Source organism: Ornithodoros turicata, chromosome 8, assembly GCF_037126465.1.
Source record: "Ornithodoros turicata isolate Travis chromosome 8, ASM3712646v1, whole genome shotgun sequence".
Taxonomy (NCBI): Eukaryota; Metazoa; Arthropoda; class Arachnida; order Ixodida; family Argasidae; genus Ornithodoros; species Ornithodoros turicata.
The window spans coordinates 7,595,776-7,615,333 of NC_088208.1; the positions used below are offsets into that span (position 1 = coordinate 7,595,776).

The following is a 19,558-nucleotide window of genomic DNA, read 5'->3' on the forward strand; positions in this document are numbered from 1 at the left end:
CGACAGGCGCAGGTGACCTACAGAGCGCTTACGAGGCCTCCGTTCCGCGCACCATAAAAAAAAAATAATGAAAAATCCTGCACCCGTGAGAAGAGCGTATCGTGGTCCCCGACTGAGTCCTGCACGACAACAACAACAACTTTCTTTTGAGACGGAGAGTGAGGAGGTTCATTGTCAGAGGCGATACGCTACCCCATTGCTGGTGGGGATGTCCTGAAGGACCAACACAGGCAGGACAGTGTTTAGTTTAAGATAACGTTATCCAAAGTTAGTTTTGTAGACATCGTCTGTGGAAGGGGTGGCGCCCCTCCCACATGCAGTTTAGCGGTGCCGACGAGGGACTTTGATTTAATGTCTGTGAGGTTGCCTTTAAAGGTACTGTAAAGCAGTAGACAAGCATGATATGCCGGTGATGTGACTAGAGACTTTGTTGCTTCTAAATACCATATGCGGAACCATACGACCGACAACGCGCTATAAATATTTTTAATTTGCCATGAAAGATGCGGCGTAGTGGAGCGGTGCGACGCCTGGTGTCAAACAACCCCCTGTACAGCGGGCAACACTGAAAATTGGTATTACACACTATGACATCGGAACTTTGTTATTTTAGTAACTATATTATTAGTTTTCCTGTTTACATATGCATTCTGAAACCCCTGTTAACAGTTTAACCTGTTAACCCCTGTTTTTGCGAAGTAACCCAGTGCTGGCCGCTGTTCGATGGGGGCTCTCCCTACTTCTCTGCTGCGCCTGCGCGCTCCTTTTGTTCGCGGCCTCTTTCGAACGAACAAACTCTCTCTGTGAACCTCTGTGAACAAACAAGTCCCGACGCTGTCTGGCTTCTTGAACGTCTGACACATTTTTTTCAACGGCTCAGCATTTCATTTCAGTTCGCTTATCCGTTTATTACTAGCCACTGTACGTTTATCCTCAGATGTGGATCGTTGTGTGGATTGCAGGGGTGGATTTTATGGTGGATTGTTATGTCGGGCCCAGTGTTATACGCATGCAATGTGGATACCTAGGTGAATACCTAGCACAGTGTTGCCCCTAATCTTTAATTATAATTTTCTAATTAACTGCACCGTCGATTGGAATGAAACTTGCACAGTTTTTGTCCTGGTGGCTTGGACTATCGAATAGCCACACTAAATGACATTTGATCGGTGCTGCTTTACAGTACCTTTAAAAAGTTAGGACTCTCGAATAATGACTACAGCCCACGAACAAGAAGGGTGTCTTAAAGATGTCCTTGATGTCTAAAATTTCAGTAGTGCAACTTCCTAGGGCAAGTGCAAAGAAACTAAAGGGTGTTCATGGCAAAGCTGAGGCAGGATGCCAATTCGTTTGTTTCACAAATGGCCTGTGGTTGTCTCAAACAATTAGCTTCATCTGTATAACTAGGGCCTGACTTTTTCGGGTTTTATTTTTGGCCAAATTCGGGGGGTAAATATCGGGTGATATTTTTCATTTGAAAATTCGGGTGTATTCGGGTTAAATCCCGTTACTGCATATTCTGTCGTCAGGAATTCGGGTGTATTCGGGTGATTTTTTTTTTGTTTAATAAAAATTTGTCTTAACATGGAACTAATGTTTAGCAATGTTATCAAAGTTTATTTTAATGCACGCTTATGAGTGTGCCACGCGACCCGGATGTTTTCGGGTAGATTCGGGTTAAACCCAAATTTTACAGATTTCGTTCGGGGGGTAAATATCGGGCAGATACGGGTTTAACCCTAAAAAGTCAGGCCCTATGTATAACATGCTACTGCCCGACATAAAATTTTGAAATTAAGGTAACCACTCCAGTACTCCATTAAGTGTGGGCTCACCTGAAAAGCAGGAAGCCCTCTCACGTAAAATTAAAGAGGAGGGGCTCTTAGCGGAAGAATTGCACGTCTCTCTTGTGACAGTTAATGCGCAGAAAATATTGCACTAAAGCCATGGGCTACAAAATGGAAACTTTTAGTGCGAAAGTCGCATATTGTAAATTTTGCACGAATATTTGATTCGGTATTCGGAATTTTTTTCCCCATTCGATTTGATATTTGATTCAACTTAAAATATTCGGATTCGCACACCCCTACTTAAGTTATAATGTTTTGCAAGAGTTCCTAAATTACCTGTTCCTCGAATGTAAGGACCCCTCCCAACTTTGGACAGCCTCATTTGGAAAAAAAAGAAAGGTGGTCCTTAGATTCGAGAAAATAATTTTTCAAAAGCATTATAACACCCGAATATCATGAATAGCATCTGATTGCACACAGAGCAGTGATTTACCCAGACCCCCCCCTACATCTCCCAAAATCTGCAGGAGACCCCCTAAAATTTTGTGAAATTGTGAAACAGCTCATGAACTGCATCGCACAACAAAGTGCATATTACACTTCATTTCTGAATCATCCTCACGCCCCACTTTTGATTTGGCGCACATTATGGAAATGCGACCAGTGCCGCACCTAGCCAGTTTCAGGAATGCAAGCTATAATTTTAATAAAATTCAGTATTAAAAAGAAATGTTTGTTAATGGCTACCATGAAGGGATCAGAACAACACATACAGTGGCCTGAATTTTTGAACACTGATTATTCAGGCTCATTTGATACTTCGGACTCATACGGGGAACTGTGACCTTTGCCATACGATTAATACATTCTAACAACCACTTTTCCGGTCAGAACAAAGTCCGAAGGGCCGATTTTCCGGACTACAACGCTTGCAGACAAGCACCAATACGATTATTTTCGTCACTATGGCAACAGTGAACTAGAACAGTACAGTGGAACGACTGCACTCTCCTTGTGACTGCCGCATTGTTGGCAGCCGGTGGTGAAGCTGCAATAGGCGACTATAGAGACTATAAAGTTAGCAAGGTGGAAGTGCAGAATAAGAATACAATTATTATTTGCAATTACAATTACATAATTGTTCTCAACAGAATATAGAAGAGAACAAAAATCTCAATTCGCAAAATTGTTGAGACGCAGACGACGCACTTTGTAAAGCATGCCCGCAACCAGGTTGCACACTGTATTTGGCGATAGCAGTGCCGCCGCAACTTTCCCCCCTTGCTCTGACAGCTGTCCCAAGGGCAGCAGTCCCTGTCGTTCGCTGTGCTATGCCTCTTCTAGTTCACTGTACTATGGAGGCAACTTCGAAAACTACCAGTTTGGATAGTGCGCTTGGATTGGATTGGTAATGGGAATCCTAGGCGAGACTGCTAAAAAAACTTCCAAACTGTACCGCTAGGTGCTGCTACGGCTGCGGCAAGCGTAGGTGAGCAGCTTTTGGCGGTGGCTCTTTTGGGGATCAGGACGGATATCACGTGCTCATAGCAATATTTTTTCAACACAATGTGGTCAAGCATTGTGATTTGCCCCATCCTCCAGGTAGCAATACAAGATCAAACACAGGCACCACATGTGGCAGGGCTCAATTACAGACTTCTTTAGTGCAGTTGACATGAAAGAAAGTTTGATTTAATGATCGGTCTGATTTTTCAGACTGCTGCACTATTCGGTCTTTTTTCCGGCCACTGCCAATCTGGAAAATTGCTCTGCTGTTGCACACAAAAGGAAATAGTGACATATGTGACTGGGATCATCTGTTTGAATATACCGGTTCTGATATTGATTCATTTAGACTCGGTTCCTAATAGAGTGTTTGCAAAAATTTGCTATGACGCTTCTGATAGGTCAAGAGCTGAGTGCTCAGTTTGAGGCAGGCTTGAGGCCATCCTGTTTGTGTGTGCATGATCAAGCTGTGAAATAATTTTGTAGTAAATACGTTGAATTCCGTCCAGTCGCTGAATGCAGTACAACGGGTGTCTTCCAACGTGGACATTTGCCATGACATCCAAGAGGCCATCCAGGAAAGGGCAACTGGACCGGACGTCCCGGAGCAACTGTTGCCGGACTTTTACGTGAGTAAATTTGCACATTCCTGAAGTGTTGGAGAGACTGACAAAGAGACGACAAAATTTTCAGCTTTTGAAAGCCCCTTCCAAAGGTAGCAAATAGCATAGAGAGATTCAGAGCACCAGTTTTTTTCCTTTCAGATGCATGCAGGGCTGTTGGCTTTAAGGGGACGGTAGCATTCATTCCCGTTAATTTCGAAACTGTGGTGTCGTTTTTACTCCCCTTTGACCACTGCCCACGTTATCGAAATCCCACACGGCATAGCGGCACAGTTTGACTGCTATTCGATGATATATACGACAAGAAGGACACAAGGACGCAAGGGCAAGGACACGAGAACGACAAGAGCAGACGCCGGATGTTGAGAGTATGCCGGAATTCCCTCTCTGAAAAAAAAAAAGGTCACCAATCAGATCACGGCCTTGAGAAAGGGATGTCGTGGAAGTGCGAATATCTGGATGGCGCCAAGTCCCTCTTACTCCCCCTGCTGGGGAGCGACGTCACGCCGGTCTCATTGTTGCCGGAGCCTCCGCAACTGTTGAAGCAAGTGCTCGTCTTCTAAATTTGTTTATTTATTATCTATGCACTTCTCCATACGAAAAATTGGCCAAGAAGATAGTCGGCCGATGCAGGACGTAGTGGTATCTGCTTCACAGATGAGTTCCTCGATGCGACCATCCCTTTAGAGGGACTACTGCATCCAGGAATGTACAGTATAACCCGTGGATAGCGATATCGCGTATTACGATATCCCTCGTAAAACGATGGTTCATGATTTTACCGTCAAAATATACATTGTTTCTTCGGGAAAACGACCCGCGTACAGCGATGGAGGCTGCGGTTCCGAGTACTCATATAACGATGTGGGACGCTGTCTCGTGCGCGTAACCTCGCGGCGATTTTCACCGCGATAAGATACAGTACAATCTCGATTATACAAATCTCACGGGGTAGCGGAAAGAATTCGTATCATCCGAAATTCGCATCAAAGAATTAAACCCGCGAGTCGCGCGACAGTGTTCTAAAGCAAGCTTCTCCTAAAGCACGCAGGCGCTAGGTGAAGCCGACTTGCGGAATGGTGACGTGTAGTGTTGCCAGAAGATGCCCGATATGTTCCGTGATTCTCTCCACGAGTTCTGGTGGCTGTTTTCCCAAGCCAGTGCGATGTCACACAGCTTCGCGTTTTTTCTTCGCATCTGTTTCTTTTTGTTTTGCTTCACGCGGGGTGGCGCGCGACTTTTCGGGGATGCGCTATTGAGGTCAGCCCTCGTTTAACGATGTACCCCGTATAACGATGGAATTCGCGATTACCATCAGTATCGTTATATGAGGGTTTCACTGTATGTATGAGACCGATACGGTAACGTTTATCACTGCTGCACAGTCAACTTGGCAAAGTTTCTCTCTTGAAAACAGCTTACTTATTAAATAAACAAACTTTAAAGATTTGCACTCCCTCTGCGGCTAACATCATGATGACGTAAGCCAGGCACGCGAATGGGAGATCAGCGGAGGCGATTGTCTCCAAAGCCGTCTGCTTGCCGTTCGCATTGCAATATACTAAGTGAAAAGTCCTCGGTAAATATGCCGACTTTCACTTACCAGTGCGAGTTCTGACGGGGCCGTGTTCCGTGGAACACGGTGTTACGCTCCTGGCTGTACGAACACGTCCTACGCTAACCAGAAACAACATTCTGCAAGCCAATCACAGAGCAGATGTCGTCCCCTAGTATTCCGGCTCACTCGCCCGCCTCTCAGTCGGTCGGTCGCCAAGGTTACCAAGTTCCCTCCAGCCGCTCCCTGATTGGTCTCATCCGTGCCAAACAGTGCTCACTGATTGGCCCTGTCCATGTGATGTTGCCAGAGAGGGAATCCTGGCATACTCTCAATATGCGTCGTCTGCTCTTGCCATGTGTTACATCAAATTGCACAGGAACAGGGCCTCCAATTTGCATCAGATTTTTGGCGTTATTTTTATTCTATTTTATTTAATTTATTTATTTATTATTATTTATAATATAATATAATTTATTATTTATTTATTTTTATTTTCACGTCTATTTTATTTACGTATTTTATTAGTAAACGTTTTGGCATCGACCATAGAAAATGTACAATGCCGATTTATCAGAATTTACTTTGATAGATATCTCGGGAGACGATATTTTTATGAGTATAACAGAATACTGAGTCATTGCATTGAAACGGTGGTTGCGAGGCGCAAAAGTCAAGACATTATATTTTTGTGCAAATGCGTTCATGCCATTTTCGATAGCCAGTGTTTGATCGAACCAAATAGTTTTCATGCACCAATGAGAACTTTCCACCAGTGTCGTCTTTTTAATGTTCCGAGATTTAGCTCACTGAGTCGTCTGGCCAGTGTGCAGCGTCTTGTGACATTGACGTTTTTGATTGTACAATGTTTTACTAATTCATGTTCCACTGTTTTGTACTAACCATTGTACCATATTAGAAGGCCATCGCGCTGTTTATGGACAAGCTAATAAAACTATATAAAAACTATATATTATCAGTGATGCGATTGAAACTACGATTGATACGCAGAGTGAAACTGCACTATAGTTTTGGAATCAACTGGGACAGACGTGATAATCCCTTTAACGAATCATGGTGTTTTAAACATTCTTGCATTGTCTGCTATTAGCCTTTGAAAGAGGTAAACATTTCTTTAGAAAGTTGGTTGATATGTGCAATAGCTGGAATGTGCATGATCAGTATGAATTACGGTATTGATGGGAGGACATTTTGCTGCATGGAAAACATTTGGCAAATGTCCAATACATTGTTGAAAGAGATGATAAACACGTGCAGAGTGCATGTTTCACATACAGGGTGTTTCGGTAACCATGTCAAGATTTTGTCTCTTAAAAAAGCATGCTGTCGACAAATATGGAATCGAGACATTTATCTGTAGCGAACTTCCACCACAGGCTACAAGTAATTTGATCAAATTTTAATTAAAAATAAGTTGTAATTTCTTTTATTTATCTCTGATATTTGCAAGATCAAAGTAACGTATATTGCCAAAATGAGGAAGTGCATTGTGTATTTACTTGTGTCCACCACAAAATACACTACCTAGTGCAGTGGTAACACTTGGGAAAAATGCAAAAATCGTTGCCTGGGAGGCGCAGTTGCTTGGCCATGCTCAGTTTTTTGTCATGCTGATGCAAGAAGCTGCTGGAAGAGATGGTGGCCACACTTTTTCCTGTTTCCTTCTCACTGTTGCTTTAGGCATTAGACATGGTTTTCTTTAAAATGCCGGTGTTGCAGTGTAATGGGATACTGTGGGATTGTCTATCTGGATTACGATATTGTGGTACTATTCCCATGTCTACAGGCATTACCAGTTTTCAGTAAAAATGCGAGATTTTAAACTGTAATGGGATACAGCGAGACTGTCTATCTGGATTACAATATTGTGGTACTATTCCCATACCTACCAGTATTACCCATCGTTTTTATTAAGAAAGCAAGTTTTGCGCTGTAATGGGATACTGTGGGACTGCCTCTCTGGATTACGATATTGTGGGACTACTCCGATGTCTACGGGTATTGCCCATGGTTTTCATTAAAAATGCAGGGTTTTAGAGTGTAATGGGATACCGTGGGGCCCTCTATGTGGATTCAGATGTTGTAGGTTTATTCCCATATCAGCGTGTGGCTTTGGAACCTTGCTGCTGTTATTAGCAGAATAGTCAGAATGGACACTGAAGGGACAGGTCAGTGTCCTTCAAGTGCTGCTTCTTGACGGAGAACTGAGCGTGACTCAGTGATTCACGTGTGAGCACTGTGTGTTCGCTCAGTGAGCACTGATTGTGCTTTTCAAGGTGCCCGTTTTTGCATGTTTTGCTGCAGCAAGGCAGCATATTTTGTGGTAGATTTGGGAGAATCCACAATATGCTTTCTGATTCTGGCAAGAAAACGTTAGCTTTGCACATTTCAAGGAAATTAAATTTGTATAATTAAAATTTGATAAAATTACTCGTAGTATGTGGAAAGGCTTCCTACAGATATAAATGCTGTTCATAATTTGCTCTCCGATATGACAGGTTCACCATAACATATAGGACACTTTAAGAGTCTGTAAACTCAAGTGAAAAGATGGGCGACAACAAAAGGCATGCAATTTCTCTTTTAATATGTAACTTATTGCCCGTCAAACATAATCTACTTAACTTACCACCGTGCAGCACTTCAAACTGCATTCCAGCAGCACTGCATTCAGGCTTATGTGAAGCGTAGTTGCATTTACCAGTACTCTTGCTACAGATTTACACTAGGTTCGCATTATTCGCTTGTTCCCTAACCTTTGAGGCGATTAATGCAGGCAGAAGACCTGGAAAACCCAATGCAACCGGACCGTCGACGGCAAGCCCTGGAGGCGTTGCTGCAAATGCTCATGAGAGACTTGGAAACAGAGAGAAAAGGCAAACAAGGTATGCACCATGTTTTAAGTCTGTCCGGTGTCTGACCTGTCATTTTGTTACAGGGGTGGAGAACCTGGCAAAGGTGTTTCAAGAGTCACCGAAATTTGGCAGTGCCGATGCCCAAATTAAAGTAAATGAAAACCTCAAACAGGTACCTGCATTCTCTTACTCTTTTGAGAAATTTTGCTTCAAATTTGTGGAGGCATTTTGGACTTACCACATTTTTCCCCAGTTGTCCTTGAAACCCTTGAATACCATTTGAAATGAAATGAATGGTAATGAATTGAAATGGTAATGAAAATGAAGTACTGAATTTGAAAATGCCCTTTTCAAGGCCTGGAAAACATTGAAATTTTTCACAGGCCTCGAAAACCCTTGATTTTGCATCTTTTTCTTGTTCTCGTGGAGCTCTTAATGCAAATACAACTTACCTGGAGTCAGAAATATAGTTCGAAACCACACCTATTGTTAGCAGTCAGCAGCGGAAACCAGCAGCGTGAGCAATGAACTGTGTCTCTCAGCCTATTAATCAACCTTCCTTTCTATCCTATGACCTTCAAGAAATCAACGGCGCCCTGCATCATATTAATTAATTTTTGCTTTCTGTCCGATGATTTTAACATTCAGGAGTCGTCAATCATGTTTGTGAACAGATCACTAGTACAGTCCCCGTGTATTCCCTCATGTGATACCTGTAGCTTATAAATATTTTTGTGAAATATTGAAGCCCTGGTCATAAAATGTGTTTTACATCCCAGGTCAAATAAAAGCCGAGCCTTAAACAGTCCTTGAAAAACCCTTGACTTTTTGTTCAGAAATTCAGTGAGAACCATATTATCAGCAAAAATACAACATAGAATTTCTTCAGGGGTCTGAAAGCCTTGCACATTGCTAGAAAGAACATTGCTTTTGTAGGCACCAGATTCCTTGCGACCCTAATCGCGCGTGCCACCCTTCGCCACGGGAACGGGATGCTGCTTGCGCCCTTTGTTTTCGTGACCCGGAAGCCTGCTTTGGGGTCATACACCTTATCTCGTTCTTTCGCTGTATCGAGGCGGCGGCTGAAAAGTGTTTTGTTGGAGCGGGAGTTAAAATACATCGATCTTTGTGGTCCTCTGCCGGGGAATCCAAATTATTTCGCTCTAGCGCTAATTTAATAATATCGTGTTTCGTTGTAACAAGGTTTGACTGTAGCGTTGACCCCATAATATTGAGACATGTAGATTTTTTAATACAATTTTTTATCATGTTAGGTGAAATACCCTGCATAAGCAACTTCGTGCCATGTGTGACACAAAATTTTTGCAAGAGCCATGCATGCAAACAAAAGAACAACTTTATTTTGTGATCATGATCACGTGATCATTGCTGGTGGCACATGAAATAAACAAATCCCAGTTTGCTTCATTTGTTGTGCTCTGTATTGTGTATCATCTGTATATCTGTATTGTGTATGACATTTCATGTGCCCTCAACTTAATTTCTGCAGCTGAGATTAATGCTGGCATTTCTGGAAGCATCACGGCACAAGGTCCAGTGTGTTCTGATGGGGCTGGAGAGTCGCCCTAGGCCCCACCATCCTCTGGCTGCGCATCTGGAACTACGCCGTGACAGACATGTAAGCAGATTTCAGACATTTCTAGCAGACTACCAATGATTCAAAAAGGGTACTAAAGAGCAACCTCTTCATGTTGAAGTTGGTCAGACAACTGAAATACTAACAGTTTCTACCACTTGTAACCTCAACGAGGCTTTGTAAACACAACCAGTTGACACTCATGGAAAACATGCGGTACAGAACCTAGCTGTATGTCGTGAAAAGGGGACAGCCTGCACTGGCACCGACACATGCACATAAAGCGTGTGAAAAAACAAAATAGAAGTAAAAAAACAAAAAGAAGGGCTTCATCATGATGGTTGCTGCAGAAGCTGAAATGTTTTCTCCTCTCTGTTTTCTATGTTCTAGGTTTCTATATATTTCTATGTTTTCCACTCTCAATGTAGAGACTACATTCTGAGCAGCCTGAGACATACCTGCGGTTCCACGTTTTCGACATTTGCCAAAAAACACCCGCCGACAATTTTTTTGTTTGAAATTCGGCATATTTAAAAAAAAACTCGGAATTATGCTCTTGCATATGGTGCTGCGTGGCGAAAATGCTGGCACCAGATTGTACTTTTTTACTCCGGGGCATCCCAATTTTGTTTTTTCTTCACCTTGCTTCCAGGTGGAATACTGCTCTGCAGAGCCACTAGCCTCGAAGTAAACCTTCTGCTGCAGCACTTTTTTGTAGGTGGAAGGGGTTCAAGTACACATGGAACCCTCCAGCAAAGGAATGAAATTGTTGTATTCTCAGTGTCCTCCTGCTCAGCTGCCCTCCTTCCATGAGTCATGATAGCTGCCAATTTTTCGGCATCTATTTCCGGCGGAAACGTTTCAAAATGCCATAAATATCCGAATTTGACAAAACATATACAGTGGAGACCTCTTATAACGTATGTTGCGGGACCGCCAAAAATCCGCACGATAAGCAGTACCGCACTATAACCAAATGCATAACCAATAACATTTTTAGGCCAATACATGCCCGAGATTGAGCACCCACCTTTCTGTCATACCGTGTTGTGAACTGGACTGACCAGCACGGAGCTTCCTTGCAAAGAAAACAGTGTATTCAACATTCTCGGGGAGCCTCGAAAAATGCCGCAATTTTTGTCGATAATGTCCTCAACAATGGCATGGCAACCACATGCCTCATCGCTCAGTCCATTCTGGGTACAGTAGTCCCTTAGTTTGTGCACACACTCTATCGCCTCTTTGCTGGACATCTCTGCTGCCACAAAGTCCTGATCATCATCCGAGCAATTCCCTGGTATGCACGCTTCGCGTGGTTGGATGGCTTGCACTATCGTTTCTACCGTTTGCTCGCAGATGCAGACATCTGTGTCCGTCAAAAGTGTCCAAACAAAGACGCAAAGAAACAAAGTCGTTCTCTACAAGATTGTTCCGCAAGTCTTGCGCATTGATCGTGTCACAGATGGCATCCATAAAACAGGCGACGTCATGCAAAGAGAAGTCTGAAACTACGTATAACCTGCATCTCGTTTCGGGATGGACCATTACAAGCAGTATTCCTATACATTGTGTTCAATGGGAAGAATATTGGGGGTCGGAAAAAGCTGCATTATAAGTCGTCCCGCACTGTAAGCGGTTACATTATAATAAGTTGTCTCCACTTTAAACGCCAAAAAACACCTGGCGCATCATCCCAGAAATGAATGCCGAAAATGCGGAACCCTAGATCAGTGTTGCCCAAAGTGTGGTCCGCGGACCCCTGGGGGTCCGCGAGAGTGTCCGTGGGGGTCCGCGACCGTCTCTCACATTTCAGTGAGGATTTTCGTCCCCACAAACACGCACTCGTACATATTGCCCGATTTCCAAACACCCAGAACTTCCAAAATTGCTACAAGCGTGCTTCAACGGCTAGCTTCTAATTTCTGATAGAAAAGTCATGCACGTTTGTCCGCGTCATACACATACAAACAGGAAGAAACCAGTCCGGAATCGTTTCCGAAGCTGTATCGAAAGCATGCAGCAGCTGACGAGGTTGCTGGTTATGCACTGGCTGTGACGGTGTGTGTGTGTGGGGGGGGGGGGTCCGTGAATTGGTTCTCATCGCTTCCGGGGGTCCGTCACCACCAAAAGTTTGGGAAACACTGCCCTAGATATACCTCTGTGACTGCCGATCTTAATGTCCTCTCTGAGCACAAGCCATTTTCACCACATTCTCATCTCGGCTGCATTTGTACCACATGCAGGGTTTACCTCAAACTGTCCTGAAGGTTCCTCCCTGGGTGGGGATGCGAGAGGCGGATGTAATTCCGGAGAGTCCCGTAACAGACGACCGTTCGGTGAAGAGGTCACCATCGGGAGAGCGGGAGCCTGCTGATGGATGGCCAGACACGTCTACAGACACTGAGGATGATGCAGAACAGAGATTGTGTCTAGGAGCAGACGGAGGGCTACATCAGTGCAGAGCCCTCTATGACTATAGTCCGCAACAGGACGACGAACTCCCGCTTAATGTTGGTGAGTGTCTGGAAATTCACCAGTGATGTGCAAGTGTTAAGTTATCCCATTTCTACGTCAAAGCAAGCACGACGCCGACAGATGATAGAGTCACTACTACTACTAAATCAATGCTAAATAATGTGACATCAATCTAATGGAAATAATTTGTATGGTGACAGTGAATGATTGGAACATATGTGAGAGCATCTGTTTAGCTTTGAGTCTTTAGATTGTTACTTTAAATGGTCTCGCAGAACCTGTTTGCTGCTGAAACTGAAGTCTTTAAAGTTTTTGGGAAAATCAGAGAGGGCTTAAAAATTTAGCTTTAATCAAGGATCTGTAGGATTCGGTAAAGCCAGGTGGAAAAGCCAATTTTTTAGGTGAAAAATAAAATGCAAAAGAAAAAGAAAACACTTCTTGCATTTCAGATGAACACGAGATGCTAATCAGCTTTTGTGCATGCTTTGTACTTCGTGTTGCTCAGTGTCTGCATTAATGGTTGTACTGGGTCTAACCATAAAACACGTGGCTCAAACTATTTACATCATCTTGCGCATTCACGCTTCAAAAACTGTAACTGTAAAAGAGGAAGAATGAGTTATCTTAATGTCTGGAAGTGTTTTGGCATTGCGATTTCAGCATGTGAACCCCATCCAAAAAGTTACTTGCTGATTGTTTGACCTGTCTCACTACTGTTGTAATGCTTGATGGCTGAACATTTAGAGTCCCTAGCTGTCTGCGAATCTGTGGAATTGGCCATGTCTCGCGGAACCGGCTGTTTCCCTTAGAATCGTCTATTTTTCACGAAATATTCGATATCTTGCAGAATTATGTAAGGATTTCTATCGATCTGCGACATTTTAGCGGGTTAACTCGATCAGTCGTGACTGCAGTGCCTGACACCACTGATCACGCTGGCATTTAAACAGCTGAACGTGCTGCAACGAACACAAATTTAACGACAGCGACGCACGGAGAGATATTGACAGAGTTTGAGGTTTAGTTTTCTTTGCGCAAAGCTAAGAAGACTTACGAAAAGCTGGAAAAGTGTGCAGGATGAGCCGGTTGAACCTTTTTATAACGAGTTTGTAAATGTTGGCCTTTTTCTTTTCATTAAGTAGAGAAATTCGTTAAGCAGAACACGCCAAGTGAAAAAAGAAAAAAAAACAAGACTGCCCCCACCTGCGCCGCGCGTACCACAAAACGCCATTTGTCATAAAACAGATATCGAGCTATGAGGGGCACAAAATATCAGGTTTTATTCATCACATAATGCTAGGCAAAAAGTAATTTATGCAGAATGTCGCTTGGAACGTTTGTAACACTGGATGGCCTCTGCTGCTCTCTCGTGGTTCCCCTGCGCGCTCGTGTATCGACGTTTCTTGGTTGACCCACTTGCGCTTTATGATAAGGGCGCTTTATGACACATGTACAAGGGGAAAATTCCAGAAAGAATGTGACTACATCGCCGTGGAATACCGAAGAGAACGAGAAATGGGTATCGTGTAGACGTTAACGTCTACACGGTACCCATTTCTTGTTTGCATTGGCCCAATATTGGACCAATATTGGCAATACTGGACCAATATTGGCCCAATCTTGGTTCAATATTGGGCCAAGATGTGCTGCATGGGTAGCGCCGATGGAACTTTGATTGGCGGTGGCATCATGCCCATTTCACCACCGGCACGAAGAAAAAGAAGTCAGTCGAACAAAGTCGAGCGATAGACAGCATAAAACCGCAACCCACTGTCATCGGCATCAACAAAAGCAAATTAGACTTTGCAAGAGACCTACATTGTGCGTCTTCGCATCCGAAAACAGGTCCAAAGCAGTCCACGAAGCACCAGTTTGGAAGCTGCGTTGTCGTACTCAAAATTTCCGGTCGTGACGGTGCACACGTCTACACTCTCCTTTCACAGCCTGCTAACAGCATGTGACAGCCACAGTAACCAACGAAAACTCGCGTGATGACAGTGGAGAGGAGAATGCTTCTCCTCTTTTCTCGTGGTGAAAGGGAAAGGGACATGGAGAAGGCTGTCGTCGACTTTCGTTGCCCAGAGACTTCGTTAAATGGAGCTAACGAAACGAATGGATTTCATGAAATCGAGCACAGAAATACATTGGCTTCTATGGAGACGCGTACGAGCGATGGAAATTATTTGTTCGCGTACGAGGTTCAACTGTAGGCGATCTTGGGAGGATGCTGCACTTTTATTTTGCTTGTTTTCTCTTGCCTGCCTGTATCCCTCTGATTTGTAAATCCAACAACAAGTGAATTGCAGCAAAGCTGGGGGCTTTAAACATGGTGACGAAATTCTCCAGTGTACACGGTGACTCCTTAAAACGTCATTCTGCTGTCTTTGCGTGACACCTCCATATGCATTCTACTAATGGTTTCGTATAATCTGATTTAGGGGACATCATCACGTTACACACGAAGACGGAAGAAGGTTGGTGGTACGGGGAAGTTGGAGGAACATGTGGGCTCTTCCCGGCCACCTACGTTGAGGAACTCCTGTGATGTCTCCAAATAATTTCTACTAGAAGGCGAATACTATTCCCGGTGTCTGCCTTGAGGGTCCAATATAATGCCTTACTGCCTGTGATATGATGCTGTGAGCTTTCCAATAACATCAGTATTTTAAATGGTTTTTAAAACTGTCATTTGCCGAGCAGGTCTCTTACTGTAGAGCCAAAGGTTGTTGTGTATCGCATTATGAGTCACAAGTCATTTGAGAAATTTGAATCAACTTCAGGGTTCCATGAATGAACTAATGAAAAGCACCAAAAAACAATTTTTTTAGCACTCTATTAGCACACTCAGTTTTTTTTGCGGCAGTTTTCTAGCAACTAAAACGCAAAATTTTAGCGTTGCATTGATGCTGGCAGCACTTCGAGGCTGACCATTCCTAAAAGATCAGCATTTCATCAACGGTAGCTATAGGTAACATCATCTCACATGTCACTCATCATGTATGCTGAACATTGTGTGTGCTAGTGTATCACTTGCAGATCTGTGCAGCAAGGAATGTAGAAATAAAAAATGAGCTGCAGTCAAGACAGCAAAGTACGCTTCTTTTTGCATTTTTTTACACACACAGCAGAATTGTTGAAGATGTATTTAGAATGCAACAGCAAAAACGTCCCAAGTAGCGGAGATAAGAATGGATGTGACAAACGTGCCATGACAATCTTTCGGAAAATGTCCCATCCCAAGACTGAAATGTGGAAGAGCTACCGGCAGGTGATGATGGTGAAGAAGAGGAGACCCAAGGATGCCCAAGGAGCTGCAAGGCAGAGGTGCACGAGTAGGATTCTTCATTTTCGGGTTAAACCCAATTTTCCGCGATAGTTCCCCCCAGAAAAATTTTCAAGAATTCGGGTAAAACTAATATCTACCTGAAATCCTTGCGGTCCTTCAGCTTGTCGTTCTAGGTAAACCGTTGGAAAAGTGAACCATAATATCAGCAAAGAGAGCTATTTGTGACAACCTAGTTGTCCTCCGTTCTGATCCCCTCCTCAAAGATGAGCATTTGTGGAGCTCGGGCAAGTGTTTGAATGCCGCTGTCATTCACTATCCCAGCTCAGAGCAGAAATAGAAAGCTAGAAATAAAGCTTCTTGTCCCACTGTCACAGCAGCGTCTTGTTTCATAAGCCTTTTTGTTTCACCCAAAAATTACATATCCGACAAGATCATAGCGTCCGATTTCTCCCTGAATTCTCGTGTGTAAATAGCACGCGATTCTTCCCTCCCGAATTTGGAAAATCATAAAACCCAAAGACGAAGAACCCTATATGACACATCACAAATTTAGGTTTAGTTGCATGACGCAACTTTAGTGGCGTGCAACTAGATTGCGCAATCTGATTGGTAGAGTTGCAGCATGGATTGCCCCACAAGCCTCGAAACCATCAGGCACAACCTGTCCATCACTTGGGTCATCCTCCAAAGACATCCAATGGACCATTTCCGACAACGCGTATGCGCATGCGCAGCCCTTGTGTCCGCCATCTTTGAGTGGAGAACATCGTTATGCTATGGACGCACCTGCGGGCGACTGTCATGTTCATTGTGGGAAGATCATCGGTTTCAAGGTTACGCGGACGTTTGAGGTCTACATTTGACAACCCTTTGTACTGGTAATGAGTACAATGCGCTTTCACTGTTTCCGCATTCTCTTTCCAATCTGCTCTTGCTACTTTCCCACGCAATTAACGTGCCAGTCCGAAAAGCGTCACCATGGTTATTGGGGGGAAAGACACTACGTTCGACATTCCGTCGCCAGGGGCGACGCGAATCATGGATACCCGAATGATGGAAATCGAATGATGGAAATGGAATGATGGAAAGCGAATCATACCCGAATGATGGAAATGGTCCATTGCAATATGGCTGGCTGTCGCAGTGCCACTTTGGTGCTGTCGACGTAAAATATTTCACGAGAATATGCCCTTGCGAACTGTCAACCGTCTTTTCAGTTCTCGCTCTCATGCGATTGGACAAAGTTTGATGATGATATTTTCTTGTGCTGTCTCACGAGTTTGTTCGACACTGTGATGCGTCGTCATGGTCCGGTCTGTCTGTGGTCCAGATGTCACATCAGGACGTGGTTCTGGCGAAGACACGACGCCCGGAAGAAACCTTTGTAATTCATTTTCTTGTTGTCCACATGGAGGACAGTACACAGATGGTGTACAAAAATGCTCTACAAAAATCCATGTTTATGTAAAGAAATGGCAAACTTGGCCAGTCGTTCACTTTACTGTTGTATTCCGGGTCCTTCTGCGTAGCCACTTCTGGACTGCCGGCAGGAAGTCTACGTCTATACAGCATGCGTTCCTAGGGCGACCTGCGATATTGGCACTTGATCTTGAGTCTGCACCTAACCAGGACAGGGTTGCTTTCGAGTTTCCCTGCGTTTTGCGGAGAAGACTGAAGTTTTAAGAGATCTACTCGCGTCGGACGCTGCTGAGTTTCGGGACCTCTGCAGCAACAATAAGCGTTTGAGAGGATGCGGGACGAGCTGATGAACACCCTTGTTCTGACTACAATCCCCAACTACCACACAGAGCATCAGTGGATGCATCTTCGTGTGGATTAAGTCCAGTCCTTCAAGAAGACCCTGATCGTCTCCGCCACCCCGTCGCATACGCATCGAGAGCACTGACTCCTGCTGAGCAGCGCTATCACACAGGTCGAGGACGAGGCACTTGCGTTAACACGGGGTTGCAAAAAGTTTCGCATGTATGTCCTAGGCCTTCCGTTCTAAGTCGAGACCGACCACAAACCGCTTGTTCTTTTATTCACCTCTAAGCATCTGACCGACCTAACCCCTTGGCTCCAGCGACTGCGACTCCGCAAATTGGAGTGAGTTTTCGGTAACGTACATCCCCAGCATGCAATTCTATAGACCACTTTCTGTTTACAAACATGTGGCGTCCCGAGAAGACCGGTTCGAGGTTATATTTTGCTCTGGTTGGCAAGAAGCGGGAAAAACGCGTCTGCTGATAGGCCGAAAAGGCTGATAAGGTTGATAGGTGCCCACCAGCATGCTTTGCGCGGCGGCGAAACGTAATCAATGACGTAGGAGTGCAAGTGGTCTACACAGCCATCGTGCTTTCCAGAAATCTGGTAACAAGTACCAGCAATGTCGACACCACCCTAGAGTCGGCCATACAAGACTTCGAGGCTCTCGCCATTGACACCCTGTCAGCCTCTGGCAACTTAATATCACGCATATGGAAAGCCCTCAACAACGATGTCACTCTCTCACGCGAGATCAACTACTGCAAGACGCAGGGGCCTCTGACGGCATCTCTGTCTGAGGATGTACTCAAGTTTGCCACTGTAGCCAGCGTGGTGTCTGTCGTCAAGGGACTACTCCTGAGAGGATCCTCACCTCGTCATCCCTCGGACTCTTCGTGACGAAATCATCGACAGCCTGCATATGGGGACATCAAGGCATCGAAAGGTGTAGAGCGAGAGCACGAGAGCCCGCATGCTGGCCAGGTATCAGCACGCAATTGCAAGGCTACGTACAAGGATGTCCTACCTGCCAATCCCACAGAAAGCCTGGTGTCGATCCTCTCCAGCAAACACCTCTGCCTGTTCGCCTGTGGGCCCCGCCATTTTTTCGAATTGGTCAGACTCCAGAGGACGACAACAGCAGGCGTGATAGCTAAGCTGCGTCCAATGTTTGCTCGTTTCGACATTGACACAGTAAGGTCAGACAATGAACGTCAGTTCGCTTCTGCAGAATTTCACCGGTTCCTGTCGGTCAATGACATCAGCACGTAACCTCTAGCCCGTACTTCTCACAGAGCAACGGACTGGTTGAGTGGACAGTGCAAACTGCAAATGCACCAGCATATTCACGACGCGCTTCTGGCTCACTGAACCACCGCAGGTGCCTGCGGCTATTCACGAGCAGAACTCCTGATGGGGAGGAGTCTCAAGTGCAACGTTCCCGTAGTGCCGAAGTCACCCGTCCTCAAATGGCCAGACTTCCGCGAGTATCAGTGCAGATATAAGCGACAACGAAGACCTCAAGCTACATGCTACAATGTACGACACAGGGCAGTGGACTGTCCATAGTTCAGGGAAAAGACGGTAGTACGCATCTTAGCAGGCGCCGCCACTCATGGCACGATAGTGGCGAAAGCCAACACGCCCAGGACATATTATACTACGCTCTGAGACTGACCTCTAGAGGGGGACACTACAGCACCAACGATGTCTTCAAGACAAGACACTTCAGCATCAATGTCCCCACTCCTAAGTGCATCGCTCTCCGGTGGTGCAAATCCGGTTGGAGCGAGTAGTAAGGAAGCCCGAACGCTTCGGCTTCGAGGACTGTAAATAAATGTAAAAAACAAACTCACTGAAAGGGGAAGGTGCGGCATGAAGACGAAGATGAAGTCTCGCAATGTACTCGATGCGCGAGGGTCCCGTTAGTATGACATTAAAGTGTTCTGTTCTCCTACAGAGCGGTCGTCTCTTACTTGCTTCTGCCTGGTTTGTTACTCGCTCGACTATGACACTTTAGACATCCATAGGATGGTTCAGTTGTGATATTTAGTATGTCCATTAGATACCCAGATATATCCAGGAT

At 44.7% G+C, this 19,558-nt stretch overlaps 1 protein-coding gene across 2 annotated transcripts in view; it reads left to right on the plus strand.

The window, feature by feature from the left end:
- The window catches only part of LOC135366439 (nostrin-like), a 29,728-nt gene extending 14,215 nt beyond the window's left edge, over nucleotides 1-15,513 (plus strand). For both annotated transcript variants that reach the window (XM_064599140.1, XM_064599139.1), the window contains exons 6-11: nucleotides 3,806-3,925; nucleotides 8,272-8,380; nucleotides 8,434-8,522; nucleotides 9,861-9,989; nucleotides 12,191-12,461; nucleotides 14,861-15,513. In XM_064599140.1, the coding sequence (XP_064455210.1) occupies nucleotides 3,806-3,925; nucleotides 8,272-8,380; nucleotides 8,434-8,522; nucleotides 9,861-9,989; nucleotides 12,191-12,461; nucleotides 14,861-14,967 (825 nt within the window). In that variant the 3' untranslated portion in view covers nucleotides 14,968-15,513. The remainder of the gene's footprint in view (nucleotides 1-3,805; nucleotides 3,926-8,271; nucleotides 8,381-8,433; nucleotides 8,523-9,860; nucleotides 9,990-12,190; nucleotides 12,462-14,860) is intronic.
- The last annotated feature ends 4,045 nt before the right edge of the window (nucleotides 15,514-19,558 follow it).